General features: G+C 36.8%; 1 protein-coding gene across 2 annotated transcripts in view; it reads left to right on the top strand.

The window, feature by feature from the left end:
* LOC122290372 overlaps positions 1-22,887 on the top strand; it is a 97,969-nt gene that overhangs the window by 7,892 nt on the left and 67,190 nt on the right. The window contains exons 3-24 of one of the 2 annotated variants that reach the window (XM_043098017.1): positions 5,376-5,510; positions 5,588-5,638; positions 6,926-7,020; positions 7,090-7,207; positions 7,596-7,697; positions 7,795-7,983; positions 8,089-8,249; positions 11,215-11,385; positions 13,678-13,770; positions 13,875-14,199; positions 14,429-14,533; positions 14,613-14,708; positions 15,361-15,428; positions 15,948-16,068; positions 16,154-16,360; positions 16,468-16,671; positions 16,759-16,868; positions 17,750-17,846; positions 17,964-18,062; positions 21,904-22,068; positions 22,154-22,228; positions 22,338-22,823. In XM_043098017.1, coding sequence (XP_042953951.1) covers positions 5,376-5,510; positions 5,588-5,638; positions 6,926-7,020; positions 7,090-7,207; positions 7,596-7,697; positions 7,795-7,983; positions 8,089-8,249; positions 11,215-11,385; positions 13,678-13,770; positions 13,875-14,199; positions 14,429-14,533; positions 14,613-14,708; positions 15,361-15,428; positions 15,948-16,068; positions 16,154-16,360; positions 16,468-16,671; positions 16,759-16,868; positions 17,750-17,846; positions 17,964-18,062; positions 21,904-22,068; positions 22,154-22,228; positions 22,338-22,823 — 3,273 coding nt within the window. Of the gene's footprint in view, positions 1-5,375; positions 5,511-5,587; positions 5,639-6,925; positions 7,021-7,089; positions 7,280-7,595; positions 7,698-7,794; positions 7,984-8,088; positions 8,250-11,214; positions 11,386-13,677; positions 13,771-13,874; positions 14,200-14,428; positions 14,534-14,612; positions 14,709-15,360; positions 15,429-15,947; positions 16,069-16,153; positions 16,361-16,467; positions 16,672-16,758; positions 16,869-17,749; positions 17,847-17,963; positions 18,063-21,903; positions 22,069-22,153; positions 22,229-22,337; positions 22,824-22,887 lie in introns of both variants that reach the window. The other variant, XM_043098016.1, reaches the window with a different exon arrangement.

Here is a 22,887-nt window from a genome sequence, read left to right as displayed (position 1 = left end):
TGATCTAAATATATATAGTTATAGACTTAGTACCAATAATATAACTAATAACTATACTAGTAATATTACTAATATACTATATGTTAGTGATAAATTATTAATACTATATTAAATAATACTCTATGTAGTTATAGTTATTTGATACTAATATAGTAAGTTAGCTATCCTAATACTATTATAAATTTATACATATACTATAACTCTTATAATATGTTAATATATACTAGTACTATATATTATAGTTATACATTAAAGAATATAATACTTATGTAATATTGGGATATATTAATAATTAATTATATGCAATTATTTATATAAATAATAATATATATATTTTTATTTTCATTCGGTTTGGTCTGGGATGAAAAACACTTGGACCGGGATTGGACCGAATGAATTCAGTCCTATAAAAATTGGACCGGTTTGGTCGGTTTCTCTGGTCCGGACTAGTCGAATCTCACCCCTAATTTTAACGTGACAAGATTTTCTAGCAAAATATCAGGGGGGAGGACAAAATCAAGTTATGGTGGAATTCTTGGATTTCATATTCGAGATGGGTCTTATGGACATACCATTAATGGGAGGGGAGTTTACTTGGTCCAATAATCATGCGTGGTCAAAATTGGACAGATTTCTCATTTCTCCTTAGTGGGAGCTACAATATTCAGACTTAAGCCAGAAAAGACTCCCGAGGTTATGTTCAGATCACTTTTCTGTAATGTTAGATGGTGGTGGTATTCAAGGGGGTAGAAGGCTGTTCTAGTTTGAGAATATGTGGTTAAAAACGGAGGGGTTTGTGGATTTGATTAGGCAATGGTGGAATTCATACTCTTTTGAGGCAACCCGAGCAATTTATTGGCTGGAAAGTTGAAAGCTTTGAAGAAGGATTTGAAGACATGGACTGAATAGGTATTTGGTGATGTAACCTTACAGAAGAAGAGCTTGTTTCAAAAGTTTCAAAGTTTGGAGGGCGTAGGGGATGAGAACAACTGTAAAGATCAAGTAGTTTCTGCATTAGAAAGATTGACTCTAATGGAGGAGATATTGTGGAGGCAAAAGTCAAGGGCTATGTGGCTTAGGGAGGGGGATAAATGCGCAAAGTTTTTCCTCCGTATGGCTAATGCACATGGGAGGTTTAATTCCATTGAGTTCATGAACATTGATGGAGAAACTTCTTTAGATCAGGTTGTGATAGAGGAACATGTGCCTGGCCATTTTCAACATTTGTTGTCGGAACTGTATGCATGGAGGCCTACTGTAGATGGCCTTGCTTTTGAGGCCATTTATCAAAATTGTAGGGCTTGGTTGGAGAGACCATTTGAAGAGGAAGATGTACACCAAGCAATCAGGAAAATGAACAAAGATAAAGCTCCAGGCCCGAATGGATTCATTATGGCTTTTTATCATACTTGTTGGGAGGTAGTGAGAGAGGATGTAATTCTGGTTTTTCAGGAATTTTTCACTCATGGCAATTTGAAAAAAGTCTAAATGCTACTTTTAGTGTTGTAGTCCCTAAAAAGGTTGGGGCAATGGAGGTACCTGATTTTAGACCGATCAGTCTTGTGGGCAGTGTGGATAAGTTGCTTTCAAAAGTTCTTACCAATAGGATAAGCACGGTCATGGAGAAGATCATCTCTAAATCTCAAATTGCCTTTGTGAAGGGGAGACAAATTTTAGACTCGGTTCTTATAGCTAATGAATGCCTAGATAGCATAATTATTTTGGGAGTCCCAGGTACTTTATGCCAACTTTATGTGAAGAAGGTATATGACCATGTGAACTGGGAATTCTTGATATATATGCTGAGTAGATGTGGTTTTAGGGAAAGATAAAGGAAGTAGAGAAGGCATTGTATGTCTACGTTGTGCTTCTTGGTATTGGTAAATGGTGACCCAGTGAGATTCTTTAATAGCTCGTGGGGACTGCGACTAGAAGATCCATCATCACTCCTCTTATTTGTTTTGGTAATGGAGGCCCTAAGTAGAATGGTGTCGGCGGCAGTAGGGGGAGGATTTATTTTAGGCTTCTCTGTGGGTGATACCCATGACTCTACCATTATTTCTCACCTTTTGTTTGCAGATGACACATTGTTATTTTGTGAGGCAGATGCAAGACATATCCAATCTTTGAAAGCTATCTTACTTTGTTTTGAAGTGGTTTCCGGGCTGAAGATTAATCTTGTTAAGACGGAGATGGTTGTGGTTGGTGAAGTAAGCAATATTAGAGGATTGGTTAATACTTTCGGTTGTGTGGTTTCTCTGTTGCCTTTGAAGTATTTTGGTCTTCCATCGGGGAGCTTTTTTCAAAGCTAAGTCAATTTGGGAGGGGGTGCTGGAAAAATTTGAGTGTTGGTTGGTTGGGTGGAAAAGGGTTTATTTATCAAAAGGGGGGCGGATCACATTGATCAAAAGTACTTTATCCAATCTTCCTAAATACTACTTATCCTTATTTTCCCTTCCCGTTAGCATTGTAGTGAGGGTGGAGAAACTCTAGCGAGATTTTTTATGGAGTGGCATAGGAGATGAGTTTATGTCTCATTTGGTGGGGTGGGATAAGGTATGTTCTACTTTGAGAGATGGTGGCTTGGGGGTCCGGAATGTGATTAATAAGGCTTTGTTGGGAAAATGGTTGTGGCATTATAATTATGAGAGGGAAGCCTTATGGAAAGGGGTGGTTGACATGAAGTATGGTAGTGAACAAGGGGTTGGTTTTCTAAAGAGGGTAGGGGGACATGGAGTGGGGCTATGGAAGTATATAAGGAAGGGGTGGGGCTCCTTTTTTAGTTATACTTTGTTGTGTTTGGGGGATGGTAGTAGGATTAGTTTTGGACGGATATGTGGGTGGGAGACACAGCTCTAAAAGATGCTTATTCTACAATTTTTAGTATTGCACAGGAAAAAGATGCTACGGTGGCTGATTTGAGGGTGTTCAATCAAGGCTCATAGGAGTGGAATCTTAGCCTTAATAGGGATGCACATGATTGTGACGTGAATGCTTTGGTGGAATTTTTTAACTCGTTGTATAAATACCTATTGTTGCTACAACTGAAGATACGGTATGGAGTTCTTCTAGAAAAGGGAAATTCTCGGTACGCTCTTTTTATGAAGTTATTACCATGCAACAAAGGCATAATTTCCTTTAAAAGAATGTTTGGAGAAGTGAAGCACCCACAAAGGCTGTATTATTTGTATGGACAACAGCTCTAGTGAAGATTCTGATCATTGATAATTTTAGAAGACGTGGCCTCATTATCTTGGACTGGTGCTGTTTATGCTGAAATAATGGTGAAATGGTGGACTATTTACTTTTACATTGTGAGTTTGCTCGTGAGATATGGAGCTACTTATTCAGCAGAATAAGAATAGCATGGGTGATGCTGGGTAGGGTGGTTGATCTTCTTGCAAGCTGGAGAGGGATCACTGGGTCACCACAGATCGTAGTGGTTTGGAAGATGGCTCCAATATGTATTTTTTGGTGTATTTGGAGTGAAAGAAATGGGAGACTTTTTGAGGACCATGAATGTTCCTTGGAAGAGTTTCGGAGTTTTTTTTGGAAGACCTTGTTCTTGTGGGCCACTGCTTTAGATTTTAATGGTATTAGCTTCCATGATTTCTTTGTATCTATTTCTAGCTCTTAAATAGGTGTATGCACATGTATACTTTCAGTGTACCTAGGCTATGCCCATCTTTATATCAATAAAATAACTTATTACCTGTAAAAAAAAATATTTTAACTTTTTAATATTTTTTGTTCTTTGACTTTTTCTATGTCCTTTTCCAAAATTCCATAAAACATTTTAACTTAAATCATTTCACTACTATTCACAAACTGTTTAACTACTATTCACAAATGTCTCATCTCATCTCAACATCCAAACGAGACCTATATGTCCAGGTCTAATATTGAAATAATTTCAAAGGTTTGCCAATTCTTTTGTGTCAATGCAGAATTTGAAATGCCTTAAGACTCTTTTGTAACTGGTCCCATTGACTTATTTTTTGTAGTTGGAAGATGAATTATACAAAACGGTTTTCTGAATATTTACTATTATGATATTAAAGGACTTCTATGCCTTTAACTCCCTTACAAGCACACAATCTGGAAAGTCTAACACCAGTAAGTTGAATGTGGAAACTTGCATTATGCTTGACAAATAGTGAACCTCTGGCCTCTTTAAACCTTTGGAAAGGGAGCCACCTTTGCTCCTGTTTCAAGTTTGTGGTGTTATGAACTTATTGATAAGCTGATGTTTGTATATATTTTGGTGGTGGTACAAGAAGTAGCTTGGATGTTTATTAACTTGCACAGAAGTTTTATTGCAAAAGCACACTAATATGCTGAATATATGCGTAAGATCAAAAGATATTTTTTCCTGTAGACCTTTGAGGTGTGGTGAAAAGATAGACTAATTGACTCTAAGAGTTGACATTTAGCTTGACTTTTAATGGTCACTGTTAGCTAGCTAAAGGAAAAACTGTAGGCATGGTTGTCTGATTTAATTTGATCCCTTTGGTTCCTAATATGTCATAATGGTTAGATATATGGAGGAGCTGGGTGTTTAGTATCTTTAGCCAACTCTTTACACCATCATTAGTGGTGGAAAGAGTTGGCTCAAGTGGTAAAGACCTTGGGCTTGGGGGTATGCTCCCCCTAGGTCTAAAGTTCAAATCCCCTTGAGTGCAAACAATTTCTATTCGTAGGATTGGGGGATTTTCCCATTGAAATACCCGATGTGCACTTATGGGAAACTCCTTGCCAAAGGCATGTGCACCTCCGGGATTAGTCGGGATGCTGTTCCGGATACCTAGTGCCAATTAAAAAAAAAAAAAAATATTGGGATTAGATATTGCAAGCAAGGAATCTTAGGTGGAGCTCGTAATAGTGATTTTGGGTTCATTTGTCCTTTGTGTTCCATTGCTTCTCTCCAGACAATTGGTTAACTAGGCTGATTGGCTAATTAAAAGGACACCTAGGGTTGTTTAAAAAACATTTTGTTTCTTGGGTGATGTTTTTCATTTGTTGGTGATTATTTGTCTCTCCCCTCTTAATTTCACCCTTGCATCATTAGTTTTGAAAAAACATGCAATTATTTGTCATAGAAGATTATACTTGAGGTGGCTTTTTGAGATCTCGGCCATGTTGAAATGCTCGATGTCATAGAATATTACGCTAGAGGTGGTTTAAGGGATGTTTACAACATAAATGCAATCTTAAAAAGTGATGCTTAGATGCGTATGGCCATTGGTAGGTTTGGAGCTTATGTTGAAGACTTAAGTTTCATGCTCTGTATGTTTTTCTATAGTGTAGCATATTATGTACTATTTATTTGCAGCAAATATATGTCTTTTAAGAGGGTTTTTGATGTTCCAATTAAGGTTCCTTGGAGCAGGCTTGGCCAAGATCCTGTTCTAGTTTACCTCGATCGAATTTTCTTATTAGCCGAACCAGAAACTCAAGTTGAAGGAAGTAGTGAGGATGCAGTCCAGGAAGCTAAGAAAAGACGAGTGCAGGTAGGGTACGGTTATGTGTTTACAGGTAGACACTGTTTTGCCAACAGATGTTTGAGACTAACTAATGCTTTCTCTAGGAAATGGAATTGAAGCTGTTGGAGAGATCACAGCGACTGAAGTCAGAAATGGTATGATTTAAGATGACTCTGTTGGTTATTTATTGGATAATTGCTTTCTAAACTTTTCTGAATGACCTTACGCACTTGCATGTAGTCATAATGCTGAGGTAAACGGTCAACTTGTGTGTCTTTGATTTAGTGAATATGATTTTTTTTTGAATTGAACTGGGTGATCATCTGCAAGATTCAGTATTACTTTAGATTATTTAAGCTAACCTTGATCTGAAAAAAGCAAAGCGTCATATATTTTGCTGTTTTTCTAACCTAGAAAAAATTATAATATATGATATTTATGCCATTTCATGTACCTGAATGCTGTTTCTGTTCTAGTTGAGTGTAGCAAAGAATAATCAATAATTATATTTCCTGGAGTCTATTTTCCCTTTCAAATATCTAAACTAAGCCTTTTTAGGCAATGTTAATAACCTCCTATCAGGATATATTATTGCCAATATTTATTGTTGTGTTTTTCAAGAAGAAACCTTTTTCTTGTTTAATGATTTTGGCACCATCATACAGGCAAAAAGTGTTCTGAAAATTTATGGGGGAAATTTGAGTTGTTTTCTAGAGCAAGATGATCAATCCTCCAATGAAGAATTCTATCCTGTAGTTTGAGCCTCTATTTAGCCCTGGCAGAGCTTAATGGATGGAAGCTAGCTGGTCCTGCTGTTTTTGTATTTCATAATCTATAGTATCCTATAATCTTTGGCTGGAGATTTCTAAACTGCTAAGAATGCATCTTAATTACCTTAATATCAGACAGCTGGACTAACAAGTATGTGTATGTGTACATAATAATTGCCTCGAGTCCAGTGTTTAGACCTCAAGAGATTTGCCCTCCCTGATATTTCTGTATTGCATTTCCTTTGCTTGCAATTTGTTACTAGTTTTTGCATGTGCATGGATGCATGTGTACATGAAGTAATTCATTTGCCTCTTTGAAGTTTTTTGGATTTGTTTCTATCATCAACCAGGATTGTGGTGCTTTGTATGGACACAAGTTATGTTTTTGCCATCAGCCCCAATATGTAGAATTGAATCGTGGATTGCTTTACCCATTCTTAACTCCTCCTTGTTGTCTTCCTGCTTCTTATTTGAGATCTTATCACTGTTGTACTACCATGTAAATGGTATAGTGCTCACCTAACCATGTGAGCTTTTTTTGTTATAACTGTTGTTGTTGTTATTTGCCTGGCACATTCTTCCTGGAACTCCCATGCACGTGCAGTCTGATTTAAACCTTCCTTTACTAAACTGACAAATGGGATATTCTTTTTGGTTTTTTTGTCCTCGAAGAATAAGTCCTGGTTGGGATCCCTGGTCAACACGATAATTGGAAATCTGAAGCTATCAATATCAAATATTCATATCAGATATGAAGATCTTGAGAGGTAAAAATAGACGTCAAATGTTGGTATATTCTATGGTCTTGTGTTGAACCCTATACTTCCAATTTGTAGCAATCCTGGTCACCAATTTGCTGCTGGCATAACCTTGGAGAAGCTCTCTGCGGTGACTGTTGATGATAATGAGGAGGAGACTTTTGTTACTGGGGGCTCACTAGACTGTGTCCAGAAGGTTATTACTTGTTTTTTATGCGTATTTCTGACTCCTTTTGTTACTGGGGGCTCACTAGACCGTGTCCAGAAGGTTATTACTTGTTTTTTATGCGTATTTTTGACTAAAGGGGGCTCACCCATATGTTCATGTACTTTGGGTACAAAGGCTTTGCTATCTTTCCATTGATATAAATGCTCTTCTAGTGTTTCTTAGCTGTAAGAAAGATTTTTATATTACTATGTTGATATAAATTCTTATTATAAGCTTCAGTCCCATGCTTGTCTTTATGTTTCAAGAATCTAAAGAGTTGGGTGATGCATGCATTCATTAATGATGAATCTCTTTTCTCCATACTTCTATTGTCTTTATTGTTGTTCTTACTGTTTCATTCCTTATCATTTTACAGTCTGTTGAACTTGACCAGCTCGCAGTTTATTTGGATTCTGACATTGTTCCATGGCATGTTGAAAAATCTTGGGAGAAATTGCTTCCTTCTGAGTGGCTTAAGGTATTGCTGTTAGTCTTTTTGATATAATATTATGTGTAGAGTTCTCTACTCAGTTTGGCAGCCCAGTCGTTCTTATATGGCTTACTATGAGATTCAGGTATTTAGATTTGGTACCAAGGATGGCAAACCAGCTGATAGTCTTACAAAGAAGCATAATTACATTCTGCAACCTGTTTCTGGGAAGGCAAAGTATACAAAGCTGCGACAAAATGAATTTGCTGATGGCAGTCAACCTCAGCAAAAAGCAGTAGTAAACTTGGATGATGTGACGCTCTGTCTATCGAAGGTTCAAGCTAATTTTTCCACTTCATCATGCTTTGTGGTGCCAGTGCTTGGTGTTAATAGTTATGTTTTTAACACCTTTGGATAAGTATGCTATCATTTTTTGCAGGACGGATACAGGCATATTTTAAAATTAGCTGATAACTTTGCTGCCTTTAATCAACGGTTGCAATATGCCCATTATCGTCCGAACATCAACGTGAAATCTGATCCTAGGTCTTGGTGGAAGTATGCTTACAAAGCTGTTTCTGACCAGATGAAGAAGGCGAGGTATCTAAACTAAGTAATTTGTTGTTTTATTGTTGTTACTTTTCTGTTTGTTTGTATATAGTTAGTCATGCAAGATGTTGCCACTGGATGGATAGAAATGACCCGATCTACTTGATGTGGTGCTGATGGAGGGAAATAAATGAGTGGAAACGTCTAGGGGTTGGCTCAAGTGGTAAAGGCCTTGGGCTTGGGGGTATGCTCTCCCCAAGTCTAAGGTTCAAATCCCCTTGGGTGCAAACAATCTCTAGGGGCCATCGGACTGGGAGATTTTCTTCTTGAATTACCCGAATTGCATTTGCGGGAAACTTTTTGCCAAGGACTTTGCACCCTCGGGATTAGTCGGGATGTTGTTCCTGGACATCCAGTGCCAATCAAAAAAAGAAATGAGTGGAATTTTGAAGACAAATCAAGGACGGTGGAAGAGCCCAAGGCTTTATTTTTTACTATTTACCATTGGATGGCAGCCCACCTTTATGTTCCCAATTTTAGTATTTCGGAGTTTTTTGATCTCTTTCCCCTCCCTCTTTGAGCATACTAGAAGTAAACCCCGTGTAATGTGATATGCCTATGCCTTTTTTTTTATAAATAATATCATCGTACTTATAAAAAAGAGAAATGGAGCTTTAAGTTGGTAATTTGTGCTGCATTAGAAAGTTATGACAGGTGAACCCCTAGGGGTTGGTTCAAGTAGTGAAGGCCTTGGGCTTGGGGGTATGCTCCCCCCAGGTCTAAGGTTCAAATCTCCTTGGGTGCAACTAATCTCTAGAGGCCGTCGGACTGGGGGATTTTCTCCCTGAATTACCGGAGGTGTACTTGTAGGAAACTCCTTGCCGAGGGCCTGTTCACCCTTGGGATTAGTCAGGATGTTGTTCTTAGACACTCGGTGCCAATAAAAAAGAAAAAAAAAAAAGAAAAAGAAAAAGAAAGTTATGATAGGTGGAATGGGTAACATTAAGAGGCTCCACATGTTGCATGTCTGTTCGAGATCAATTTTTAGGAAGCTCAATGACTGTGGTTAGGATTCCATTAATATGGCTTGATTCATAGATTCATGCAATTGTTTGGCTGAAAGCGCTGGGAAATTGCTGTCAATCCTCTGGATATCTCTTAACAAGAAAAGATGAATATAGGATACTGGGGTGATATGCTTATATGTTTAGAGGTTTAAGTTGTGGGTCCAAAGGGCCCTGCCTTGGAGAGGTTCCCCGACATAAAAAAAGCAAAAAAAAAAAAAAAAAAAAAAAAAGGTTTGGAGGTTTAAGTATCTGCCATGGTTGTTTTTTTTGTTTTGTTTTGTGCAGTTGATGTTTTTGTTCTTCTAGACAACCATAAGAAATTGGCACGCAATTCAGTGATTGGCTGAATATATCAGCATGTGGCTTTTCCATCACTTAACAAATATAGATGCCAGATTATTGTACTGTTTCTTAAAATTGTGGAGGTTTTACTTAAGAAAAAAATATCAATGCCTGTACTATTTCCTGAACTGGCATGAACTTATTAATGTGGTATCTGTTGGGGTACGGAATATGTGAAGTACCAGGATATTTGAACTTTAGGGGCTTTCAGACGAAAAGATTAAAATTTCAATCATGCTAAACCATAGGAATCTTCAGAATTCTGTGAATTTTTGTTGTGGGGTAGTTTCTAGCTGAGATGAAAACTTCATTCTTAGCATTTTGCTGTCATATTTGATATCTATATCATAGTGTTTTGAACAGTCTAACCTTAAGCATTAAGGTCTGGTACCTGTTGACATCTTTCTTGAATCAATTTAGCATTTCAGGATCATGTTGTATGTGAAGTTAAAAAGAAAAGAGTGAGGATTGGCTTTTGTTTGGATTTTTCTTTTTTGGGTTCAGGATTGGGTTAGGGGTGAGGATGGAGTGCTAAGGGTACGTTTGGGTAATTTGATGAGATGAGAAATTCTCAAAACTTCTCACTTCCTTCCTTCCCAAAGATCGCTGAAATACAAAACACTTTTGAGTTTCAAATTATCAACATTTTCATCTAATTATTACCTAATTATTACAACTTTTTTAAATTTCAAAACAAAATAGAAAAATCAAGACAACTTTTTCAAAATTCAAAACAAAAATAATGTTTAAAAATTATATTCAAACAATGTTTTGACTTTATAATATTTTTGTTCTACTCCTCTCTTATTTCCCAAAACCCAATAAAACATTTTAATTTAAATCATTTCACTATTATTCACACAATTTTATTACTATTTAGAGAATTCTAAGAGGCTGTTTGGATTGAGAAATACTCTCATATCATCTCATCTCATCATTACAATTTTTTCAAATTTCTACACAAAATATTATAAACAATTCAAGTTTTTCAAATCCCAAAAAAATAATAATATTAAAAAAATAATATTCTAACAAAATTTTATTCAACTTTCAACTTTCATTTAAAACTATTTCATCTCATTTCACCATCCAAACAACCTCTAAGATACTCTTAAGTGTCCAAATGAGCCCAAAAATGGACAGGGCCCAAAAAACTCTGTAGTGATATGAAACGACTTCATGAGCCTGGCTGGCCTGGCATGCTCTTGGAGGAATAAACTATGCTCGAAGCCTTTTCTATATAATATAATATTACACATTTATAGTTTTCTAACCTGTCTTCTTGGATGGTTTGATTAATGTCATTTGATGGAAGGAATGTAATTACATTAGCATGTGCTTCAAGGTCTCCATTACTGTGTTAAGCTTAATGGTGTTAGGCTGTTGAAATTACAGGTTTTAAGTTTGTTATACTAATTTCCATGTAAGTGACATAAGCTTGATCTGTTACTGTTACACAAGATGCGGTGTTGTTGGCTTGTGGGTCGTTTTCTCTTCTCTGTTTTGGGTGTTGGAGTCTAGCAATTTTTAGGTATTAACGTAGACATGTTTGGCTATTGAATATGGCTTTCTTTCAATATTTTCCAAGAAAATTATGTTTGCTGCAGTGGGAAATTGTCGTGGGAGCAGGTTCTGAGGTTGGCAAGCTTACGAAAGAAATATATCTCTTTATATGCTTCACTGCTTAAATCTGACCCCAGTCGGACTGTAGTTGATGACAACAAAGACATTGAGGAATTAGATCGTGGACTTGATATTGAACTCATACTTCAATGGAGGTATACTTTCTCGTCCTAATATATCAATTGTATTTTCTGACAGTTATTTGATATATAAATTGTCTATATATGTTGGAACAAATGTGACTATATAGTTATATTACTTAGTGGATCGTTTAGTATTCATGATAGCTAAGGACGGCACCATCCCCTGAACTTGTGTGTCTCCTAGGTCTTGCTTCTAGAATCTCCAGCATGGGTACTGTGATACTCAGCCATCAAAGCTGGAGACCTTTCTAATTATGAGAGGTCATCATATGTCGATCCCCACTTTTGTGTTCACATGGCAAGATATATGAATCTTCTATTGACAATGATTTTTTGTCTTCATTTCTACTATTGTTGTTATTATTCTTATTATTTTTAATTAACCTGTGGAGCAATATTTTAGATCTCATGACAGGAGTGAAGGAAGTAATAGATAACAAGAATTACACACACTGCATACTTTCTTAGTAATTGTACTTTTTTTTGGATAATTACTGCACAGGACCTTGGTGTTTGCCCTTATTACAAACTGATCCTTGCAATAGAAAATTTTAAAAGTTGATCCATGAGGTAATAATTGTGTATTTTATTACTTCTATGGCAATTCAGTTGCCACCTCAAAATCATTAGCGCCTGGCACGTTTAAAAACTGCAATTCAGCATTTAAAAAATTGTAAAACACCACATAATCACAAAAAAAATTTAAAAAGAAAACCAAATTAAAAACAAAAAATGTAGCAAAATATAACTACATATGGAAAAAGGGGTCACGGGAGGGAGATCCCCACTGTGGGACGCAGCCACCCACGAGGAGGGGCAGGGCCAGCTTGCTGTACCCACCCCGCGGGTGGTCCTCCTCCACAGTGAGGCGGTTGCTTACGGATCTCCGATTCACAGGGCCAGGACTCATCCTGTAGAATTCCATGAGATGGGGAATCCCCCCACGTTTTTCTAGTCATTTAAAACTTTTATTTGAGTTTTTTTCCTAATGTTTTTGTCTTTTTGTTCTTATGTGTTTTGTTTCCTTCTTACTTGACTTTTATATTTTTTTTAATTCTTATATCTTTTTTTTTCTAACTTTTGTTAATTTTTTCCTATTAAATTTCAGGGCAATAAGCTTTTTATTTTTTTTTTAAATTTTTGCAAATTTATATATATTTTTAAAATTTTAGGTTTTTTGTTTATATTTTGTTATTTTTTTTTTCTTTACATTTTGAAAAATATATTTTATGATTATGTGTTTGTGAGTTGTTTTCAGTTTTTCTAATTGTTGACTACGCATTTTGTTTCCTCACACTATTGGTACTAACACGAGAAGTGACTGACACACCGTCATTTAGTGTTGAAATTTAACAGTGTGGATAGGAGGACCAATTTGTTACAAGATTATTGCCCTAGGAATGAAGTTTTATTTTATTTTTTTTTAACTCTAGGGACTAATTTATAATTAGTGTAAGCCCTAGGCGCCTATACAAGACCTATCCAATTTTTGAGAACTAAGATATTTTTCACCAAGGTGCAAAAGGGCGCAACCCAATGTATACAAGAGGTATACTGGAGAAAGCACCTAGCTAGGGAGAAGTAAAATGAAAAAACATAAATTATAGATGACGGGGAAAGTTAGAACTATCATGAGCTAACATCCTGGCATAACTTTTTGGCATCTGAGCATGACATTCCTTCTAAATACACCGCATTCAGCTTAAAGGAACCTGCTACGAAACTTCCATGCTGCACTGACCAACATTCTTACTTCTCCGACAAGGCAAACAACTCTACCATTTGTTGTCGCATAACCCATGCTACCTGAAAAAGATATAAAACCCAGGCCCACATGGATCTAGCCACCTAGTAATGCACCCGAAGATGATCGGTGGTTTCCACATTGTTTTACCTATAAAAAGACAACGCCAATCTAGCACAAATTAAGAATGGGAAAAAAAAACCAACAGCAATCTAGTATCATGACTCCTCTCTGTCTTGAATTATCAATAGTTAATATCTTCTCTAATGCTGTTTAGCACACATGGCAAGCTCCTCTCAAAGAGCTTTCCAAAGAAAGAAGGGCATGCGGGATTTTAAAGGTTCTCCAGATGCATTTCTATCTTTTATTTTAATGACAATGCTAACATGCAATCCAAATATCCCACACTTGCACACACTTTCATATACATGTGCTTGTGAACGTAAAAGCAGGCATGCATACACACATTCTTGCTGAAGTGGCTATGTGCTACAATACTCAGATCTTATTTGCTAACCTCTTTTTTTCCAGTACTTTTACTGACTCCCTTTTCCATATAGGATGTTGGCGCACAAGTTTGTGGAGCAATCAATAGGATCAGAAGATGACTCAAAGAAACAGAAACCAAAGAAGTCTTGGTGGCCATTCGGATGGTGAGAAATTTTAGCTTGAAACTAATTTTCTTCATATGTTCCAAAGTCTTCATATCTGGCGATGTGAGTGTAGGGTGATCACTGAAATTCATGTGCTCTTCCAGGAACAACCAATCTTTGAAAGATGAAGATGAGTCATTTAAATTCAGTGAGGAAGACTGGGAACAGTTAAATAAAATTATAGGGTATAAGGAAGGTGAAGAAGGGCAGTCATTTATCATTAATAACAAGAAGGATGCGGTTCATACCTTCTTAGAGTTTCACATGAAACATAATGCTTCAAGGCTTCTTGATGAGGCCAAGAATTATCTTGCTGAATTATCATGTGAAGGCCTTGATTGCTCCATAAAGCTTTATCCCGAGACAAAAGCCTTTGACATGAAACTAGGATCATATCGATTGTCATCTCCAAATGGTCTTCTTGCTGAGGTTTGATTTTCCTTTCCCCTGTATGTTTCAGATTGCTCTACTTCTGTCACTTGTAAAACTAAAAAAAAAAAAAAAAAAAAAAAAAAAAAAAAAAGAAAAAAAAAAAAAAAAGAAAAAAGAAAAAAGAAGAGAAAACAAAGTAAAAAAGATTGCTCTACTTCTGTCACTTGTAGTTGACTAGTTGCGTCACAGTAGAGGTGTCACCTGACGTTTTCCCACCTGCTTGCAGAGTGCTACTACTTATGATTCATTAGTTGGTGTTTTCTGCTATAAGCCATTTGATAGTAAGGTGGACTGGAGCATGGTTGCTAAAGCTTCTCCCTGTTACATGACTGTATGCTCCCATTCTCATATTCTCTGATTCTTTTTTCATAAGTTTGTGTTCTTTTACTGATTACAATTGTTTTGGCCAGTATCTGAAGGAGTCCATTGATCAAATCATCAATTTTTTTGAAAGCAATACTGCTGTCAGTCAGACAATAGCATTGGAAACTGCAACTGCTGTTCAGGTCTTGTTCTATTCTTGCTGGTCCTTTGAAAGTATAGTTGGAGTTACATTGAAATACTGGCCAAGCTTGCTGGAATTGGCTATATTCATTGAGCAAATGCATGACTCGATCACCGTTGATTGTTTTTTTTTGGAATCAATTGGGAGAGGAACTAAAAGGGTGGGAATTAAGCAGCATTAGTCAATCTGGGAGAATGTAAACAATAGTTATAGAACCCACTACCTGCTTATCCAACCACCGTGGAGTGTTTTCGTTGGAAAGGAGTGCATATTAGAGAATTGGGAAGCTTATAATGTCAGTACTAGTGATTGACAGTGTTCTTGATACCTTGGAATGGTTCTGTTATTATTTTCATTTGGTGTGCTGAATGAATTGAACTAAGTTTCGATACATTATGAAGATGCAGAAATATTTCCATGATGGCCGTTGGATTAAACCAACCTGCCTGTTCCTTGTTTCAAATATTGGTCCAAAAGTGGTATATGCTTTAGGGGTGGTTTGCCATTATATTTTCGGCAGCACCACTTAGAATTGAGTTTGTCTAATCCCAATTACAGTTCAGAGGCTTATACTTATTCTGTTCCAGCAACTATGGTTTGCTTGCTTCAGTTTGACTTTGGTGTACTAAAGGTCTTTTTTCATTCTTTCTTAGATGACAATTGATGGGGTCAAGCGCACTGCTCAGCAGCAAGTAAACAGAGCACTGAAGGATCATGCCAGGTTGGGCACTTTGTTTTAATTTTTGGCATTGAATTTGTGTGAAAGACTTTTGTTATGAAATTCTTATTGGTGGTAGCATCCCCTTGGCACTTTTGGACCTAGATTTTGGAATGTTTTATCTTGTTATGGTCTGTTCTGTAGGAGAGTGTCTTGAGATGATAATCGAAGGCCTTCGTAACTAATTAAGTTATTTTTTCCGGTTGGAGATTTTAAAATTTAAGCGTGCAAGGGTTACACCTCTTACAGCTTTGCAAAGTTATATGTACATGTTGTTGAGTGGCAGTATGTTCCTTTTTCTGTCTCAACCCGCCGCCATCCATCCCCCCCCCCCCCCCCCCCCCCCCCCCCCCCCCCCAAAAAAAAAAAGAGGTGTTGGTTTGTAGTATTGTTGAACATTTATTATACAGACACCCAACTAATTTATAATGCATTTGTATTAAGGTTGGTGCAAACGGTTGGCAACTATTGGTAGATTTTATCTACATAACCCATTTAACATTTTATTTTATATGATTGCAGGTTTTTGTTGAACTTGGATATTGCGGCTCCCAAAATTACTATTCCTACTGATTTTCGTCCTGACAAGTCCCATGCAACAAAACTTCTGCTTGATTTGGGGAATTTGCTTATTCGGACACAGGTAAATGCATGGTATTGATTCCTAATTTTTTCAGTTTGGACTTGTGTAAACTGAAATTCATGTGGAGCTTATAAAATGTAAGCAGGATGAGTATGAAGTTGGATCACCTGAGGAGCTCGATATGTATCTGCAATTTGATTTGGTTTTGAGTGATATTTCTGCTTTCTTGGTTGATGGGGACTACCATTGGAGTGAAAATCCTTCCAACAAGTATGATCCTTCTGCCAGCACTAGTGGTGTTGGTTTCTTGCCCCTTATTGATAAGTGTGGGGTAATTTTGAGGCTTCAACAGGTAATACCCAACATCTTTCTTTAGTTTTGGCCCAGTATGGGTGTTCATTTTTATAATCTTGTCATGACAACTCGCGCTATTGAAACTTACTTTATTTTGATGTAAAGATTCGATTAGAAAACCCATCCTATCCCTCAACAAGACTTGCTGTACGGCTGCCATCATTGGGGTTTCACTTTTCTCCAGCTCGGTATCATCGACTGATGCAAGTGATGAAGATCTTTCAGGGGAGTGATGGTGAGGACTTAGATTTACTACTCCCTTGGAATCAAGCTGACTTTGAAGGGTGGTTGCCCCTTCTCACATGGAAGGTTTCTCTCTCCACCCTTTTGACCCAATACTTCTGTATATATGATGGTGTCTTCTGACATTGTTTCTCTTCTGTTTTGACATTTTAGGGTGTTGGAAACAGGGAAGCTGTATGGCAGCGGCGATACATCTGCTTGGTTGGGCCTTTCCTCTATGTACTTGAGAGCCCTTTCTCTAAATCTTATAAGCAGCGTATCAGGTCAGAAGCCAACTTCTCTGAATTGCATGGATAATTGGCATGACCAGATCTTAACGTTAATTGAGATTTCTGAAATATGGTTTTGAAAAGATGGAAATGTTTCTTCAAACAATGGAAATACTGGAGTGAAAGAAACTTTGTCCAATTAAAAAGCTCGTGACTCTTACAGAACTTTCTTGTAGGCTTAGAAATTTAATTTAACAACCTTGTTGTGACTTGGAGAAACAAGAGCAGGTGAGGCCAGAACAGCAATCAGTTGTATGTGCTTAATATTTTGGCCAGATCTCCAAGTCAAAAGCTTGTTATCCTTGACAGATTATTATATTATATTACAATAATTATTTATTTAAGCTTGGAAACATGAAACAAGGAGAGCTGGTGAAAAGATGAAATTTGTTGATAAAAATCGATAGAGCAGTTTCAGATATATCAGTTTGTTGAGCTAAGTTGGTCACCACGAAACAGACATGCATCACTGTTCTAAGTGCATGACATTTAAAGATAATTTTTATTTTTTGATAAGTATAAAGATAAAAATTGGAATATTATGATACAGTTTTTACACACAGATAGTGAAGTTGCATAGACATTGGCATTTTTGTTTCGGTAATCCTCTTTCTTTCCTACAAGCTGTCTTACTGTGTTTTTTGTTGTAATTCTTTTTGTCTGTCCACTTTTTTACCTGTTAACATTATGGGTACTCATAGGAATCCTAAGTTGCTTCTTTGGGAAGGTTATAGTCTTACAAAACTCATTGTTTCGTATTTCATGTATTTCAATTTGTCATTCGTAGTCAAATTGTATTAAAAATTTTCTGCATCTGCTTCCTTCCCATCTACATTTGTTTTAATAAATATATTGTATTGATATGCTTAATGTAGTTTACGAGGAAAGCAGATATATGAAGTTCCACCCGACTTTGTTGGTGGTGAAGAACATGTTTTGGCTCTTTGTAGTGCTGCACAACCAATTATCAAGGTTGTGTTTATGTCTTTATAAGTTACTACAGAGATAATTTAGCTACACCATACATTTGATTATGATAGAATCTCAAGGGTGGAATATCAGTTCATATCAACTTTCATTTTTATGTAGGTTGTGGAGGATGCAAATGCATTAATATTAAGATGCGATTCAGATGATTCAAGAAAAGTTTGGCACAGCCGTTTGCAGGGGGCTATTTATCGTGCATCGGTAGATCCATTATTTAGTTCAATTTACTTAATTTGATTTTCTATTTTGAATGTCATAATCATAATCGTTGTAGAAAGTTTCATGATATGAGTGGGTATGCTTCTTTTTGTTTAGGCTCGAGTTGTTCCTTAGGGTGGTAGGACTTTCCTTAGTTGCATTTTAATGATTTGAGTCTTTAGTTGATAGAAATTTGTTTTACAATTTGGTTGCTTTGCTTTGTGTAATTCTTGCTGGTGGAAGTTCTTCTTTACTTTGTCTCCTTATGAAAAGAATATATTTTTGATCAGTACTTCAAATCTCATTAAGAGCAAAAAGTAGCAACCCAAGTACTCAAGGTGTATATAATAGAAAGCATCCAATTAGAAAGGAGGAAAACCCACTGCTACTCTGAGCTGACATCCATACACGGCATTTTTAGCACTACGGAATTAAGCTCCTCGACAATCTTCTCACGTCCTTCAATTATTTTATATTTTGTTCCATCTATAAGCGCACCTTATTCAACATGATGGAATGAACCTCCAAGCTTCCAAGCTGCAGTGGCCCACATAATGGCTTCTCCAAATGGGTAGTAACTCCATGACCGTTGGGGCATCACCCAAGCAATGCCGAAATATTGAACGCCGAGGTCCATACTCTTTCCGATTCATGCAGATTCTTCCACTAACTGAAGAAGACATCTGGGCGAAATTGCTACAAATGAAATTGAGCACAATTTGCAAAGTTTGAGAAATGATAGGAAACATGCTCAATTTCATTTGATTGAATAGTTGACCGAACTACTTGTTTGAAGAAATCCTCCACTTCAATTGGTATTTTTTCACTAGAAGCGAATATGAGATAATGAATCTAGTCTTTCACTAAGATTTCGAATGGTTGTCCCAAATTCAAGTTATTTATGTTTTGCCTCTTCCTCAGAGAATGGTGTTCAAATAATTCCCAATCATGGCCTTGCAGATCAGATCATCAATATAATATCCCAAATTGTCCATTGTATGGATCCTCCCCAATGTAGCTATCGATACAAAGAATGCCACCTGCAATGGGGCTTTGTTCCTCCTGATGACTTCAAGGAAAAATAATATCTGCAGGCCATAATGCATGAAAAAATGTCTCGAACCCCCCTTTTAATTGGACAAATCCACCTTATCTTCTCATCCTGGTTGAGTACAATAGATTGAAGCCTTATGAAAAGGACTCACTCCACTTCCTAATCATTTGCAGATTGGATAAAGGTGATATTCCTTTGGCTAGTATCATTAGTGCATTGCCAAGTGTTTGCCACTGTTGTATCCTTATCACAAGAAATTTTTTATGACTTCAGGAGTATGGCCTTCAATGGGCTATTGCTGTACCAAATGTAGTACCAAAATCTGATCCTAGCCTTGTCTCCCACCTTATGTTATTCTATCAGCCAACCCCTTAGGGACCACTGTCTTCATTAGAGCTCCACTCTCCCTAGCAATGCATGACTGAATACCAATAAATCCCGAACACTAATCCCCCATCCAAAAATGAGTACAAGCTTAGATCAGCTGACTAGATGAAACATGAACTCCTCACCAAGTCCCCCAATAAGAAATTGCTCTGAAGCTTCTTAATTGTATGTGCCACACCAATTGGTATTGGATATAAAGATAGATTATAAGAAGGAAAGTTAGATAAAGTATTTTTTATCAGAGATAGCTTGCCTCCTTTTGATTGATAGATTCGATTCCACCCTCCCAAATGTTGCTACATGTTCTCAACAATGGCATCCCCTATGATTTTTGCCTTGATTGGCATCACCAAAGATAGTCCCATGTACCTCATGGGTAAAGTTATCATCCTGTAAAGTTATCATCCTGCATCTCATACTAGCCAATCCACCGATATCTTCAACGGCCATCACAGAAACTAGTTTTTTGGCAAAGTTAATCTTGAATCCCGATGTTGTTTCAAAGCATAATAATAGGCAACATCATTGGTGAAAAGGAGATGCAACGCAAACTGCTCTTCATAAGTTTATAGCTTCCCAAAAACCTGGTTAGAGTCCTCTCTCCACAGCCATGGCCAACATTCTGCTTAATGCATCCATGGAAACTACAAACAATTAGAGTGATAGTGGGCCCCCCTTTTTGGCCTGTAGAGTTGTAAAAGAAACTTTATGGAGAACCATTGATCAGGATAGAAAAGCACCGCATCTTTGGTTTCAGTTGGTGGGAAAAAAAGGAAAAAAGAAAAAAGGATGGAAAAACACTAAATAAATAAAATGTGCGATCCACCCGCACAATTTCTCACCAAAGCCACATCTCTTTAGCAAATACAACCAACAAATTAACATGTCATACACCTTCTCCAGATCTAGCTTACAAAGTACTTCTCAAATCTCTGATTGTAGTCTACTATTGTTGCACTTGTTGGCGATAAGAACCAGGTCTAGAATTTGTCTCCCCCTAATGAAAGCATTTTGAGTTCTAGAAATGACATTTTACAACTCCCTTTCATTTTATTAGCTAGAAATTTATAATTGTTCTTGTATACAACTTCGACTTAGTAGATAGGACGAAAACCCTTAATATCTGAGGCCCCTGATTTTTTAAGGTATAAGAGATATAAATGTGGCATTGAGACTTTTCAAATTTCCAACATGTCTGAAAGAACACCAATGAATACCCATTGAGTTGTTAATAAATAAAATTTAGATGTCTATAGTAGAAATCATACTGTTTTGTTAGGTTGATGGAGATCGTTTTTTTTTTTTTCTTTTGTATTAGTCTAGCATTGTGTTTGGATAAGTGCCAAAATATATGCCTTTACATCATGGTTTCCTTTTAATCGTTTTATACAACTACTAACTAGTATGTGCAGGCTTTATTTTTCATATCACTATATGCCATGGGATTTTCTGTTTATGTGGTATAAATATAATTTTGATCTTGAGAGAGCATCACAACCGAATGAAATTTGAACTTCAACTTACCGAGATCTTTTTTTAGCCTATCTTTGTGGAGGATACCTCTTTCAGTAAATTTTTTCAGATTCAATACAAATTCTATTGCTACGGTATGCCTATAGATTAGCAACATTGTTATGGTAACTATAATAATTTACCGGTACTACCACTAATCTACTATTTGAATTGTTACCAATGGTGTTGTTTGTAACAATAAATACTGACTAGTATTAGTAACTATTTATTTCTTGGCTCTTTGATTCATTTTTATGATCGGTGATCTTGTTCTTTGATTTATAAAATAGCTCAAGGGTTAATTTTCCTATATGACTGAAGAATTGGAGGGAAATTGGGGGAAGAATATAGGAAAGGGCTGTTAAAATTACTTAAATGATACAATTCAGTATCTCTCCAATTCAAGCTTTTGAGACAATTAGTGACTTAATATGTTATTGAAGCAGTAACTGTTAGTTTGAATTCTGACTTCATAGTATCTCAATTAAATGTTTCACATGTTCTGCCCACTTAGACTCGCACACAGGAGGAGTGATAAAATGGTAAATGACTAAATTCACCTATTCCCACTAGTCGAAGCTTTTGGGACATTTGTGCTTTAATAGTGGCATCCCCTTTGCAAAGTTTTAGAATGTGCTAATACCTTTTGGCAATCTTCCTTGCAACTTCTGAAGTGAAGGTCGAAAGAAAAAACCAAAAATGAGGTATCAAGTTTTAAAAAACCAAAAACCAAGGCTAATGCTGGTTGATGTACTTTAAACTCAGCGCTGTAGAACAAGGCAGTCCTGGTGCAAGATAAAGCTTTCTGCTCAAAGCCAGCTCCTGCCTTTGATCAGACATTGCCTTTAGCTGCAAAGAAATTAATATGGATTTTCTCACATTTCTCTGCAGGGTGCTGCTCCTATTACTGGTTTATCAGAAACTTCATCAGAGCCAGAGGATTCTGAAGCTGAACTTGGTGAAAACCGTGATGCGATTGATGTATTGAATACAGAGAGGCTATTTGTTGCAGGTGTTCTTGATGAACTAAAGGTTTCCTTCAGTTATAGTTATCAGGTAAGCCTAGGCTATTTATACTATGTGAAGTTGCCTTATGATGGAAGTTCTCATAGCCCTGAGAGATATGCTGCCTTTTCTTTAGCACGAACACAGCTACATGAATGTCCTCCTTGCTGAAGAGAGTAATCTATTTGAGTTTCGAGCAATTGGTGGTCAGGTAATGTAGAAGATACATAACTGTATATATTTAGTGCGCACACTTATTTTTTTGGATTTAGCGTACTTCTTGTTTTCACTCTTCTGAGGTTCTTCATTGTTACAAACAGGTTGAGCTGTCAATCATAGAGAATGATATGTTCATTGGCACTGTGCTGAAATCTTTGGAGGTTGAAGATTTAATTTGCTGCAACAAAGTGTCTTGTCCTTGTTTTCTGGCAAGGTCATTTATCGGGAGTACAGATGCAAATTCATCCTTCTATGATGTTGGGGATCAAAGTGCCGACAATTGTGTAACTCCAAGTGGAGACGATACATTCTATGAGACAGCGGAGAATTTGGTCGATTCTGTTGACAATCCACCATGGTCACCAAAAAATGAATCTGAGTGTTTAGGTTCCTCAAATTTACCCCGATCTGAGATTTTATCATTGAAGCCCCCTAGCTTTAACCGTATCTCTGGTCTACTGCCCACTGATGCTATTGGAACTAAGAGGCAGGACATCAAATTATCTGATACTTTGGATAGTTTTGTGAAAGCCCAAATAATTATTTATGACCGGAACTCTCCTGGATATAATAATATAGATAATCAGGTTGGGTTTTTGAGTGTGTAAATTTCTGCCTATGGTCCATTATTTGGTTATGAGTAGCTTATAA

This window comes from Carya illinoinensis, chromosome 12 (assembly GCF_018687715.1).
Source record: "Carya illinoinensis cultivar Pawnee chromosome 12, C.illinoinensisPawnee_v1, whole genome shotgun sequence".
Lineage (NCBI taxonomy): Eukaryota > Viridiplantae > Streptophyta > Magnoliopsida > Fagales > Juglandaceae > Carya > Carya illinoinensis.
The sequence above is the reverse complement of the archived record's forward strand: the minus strand, read 5'-3'. Positions and strand labels throughout refer to the sequence as shown.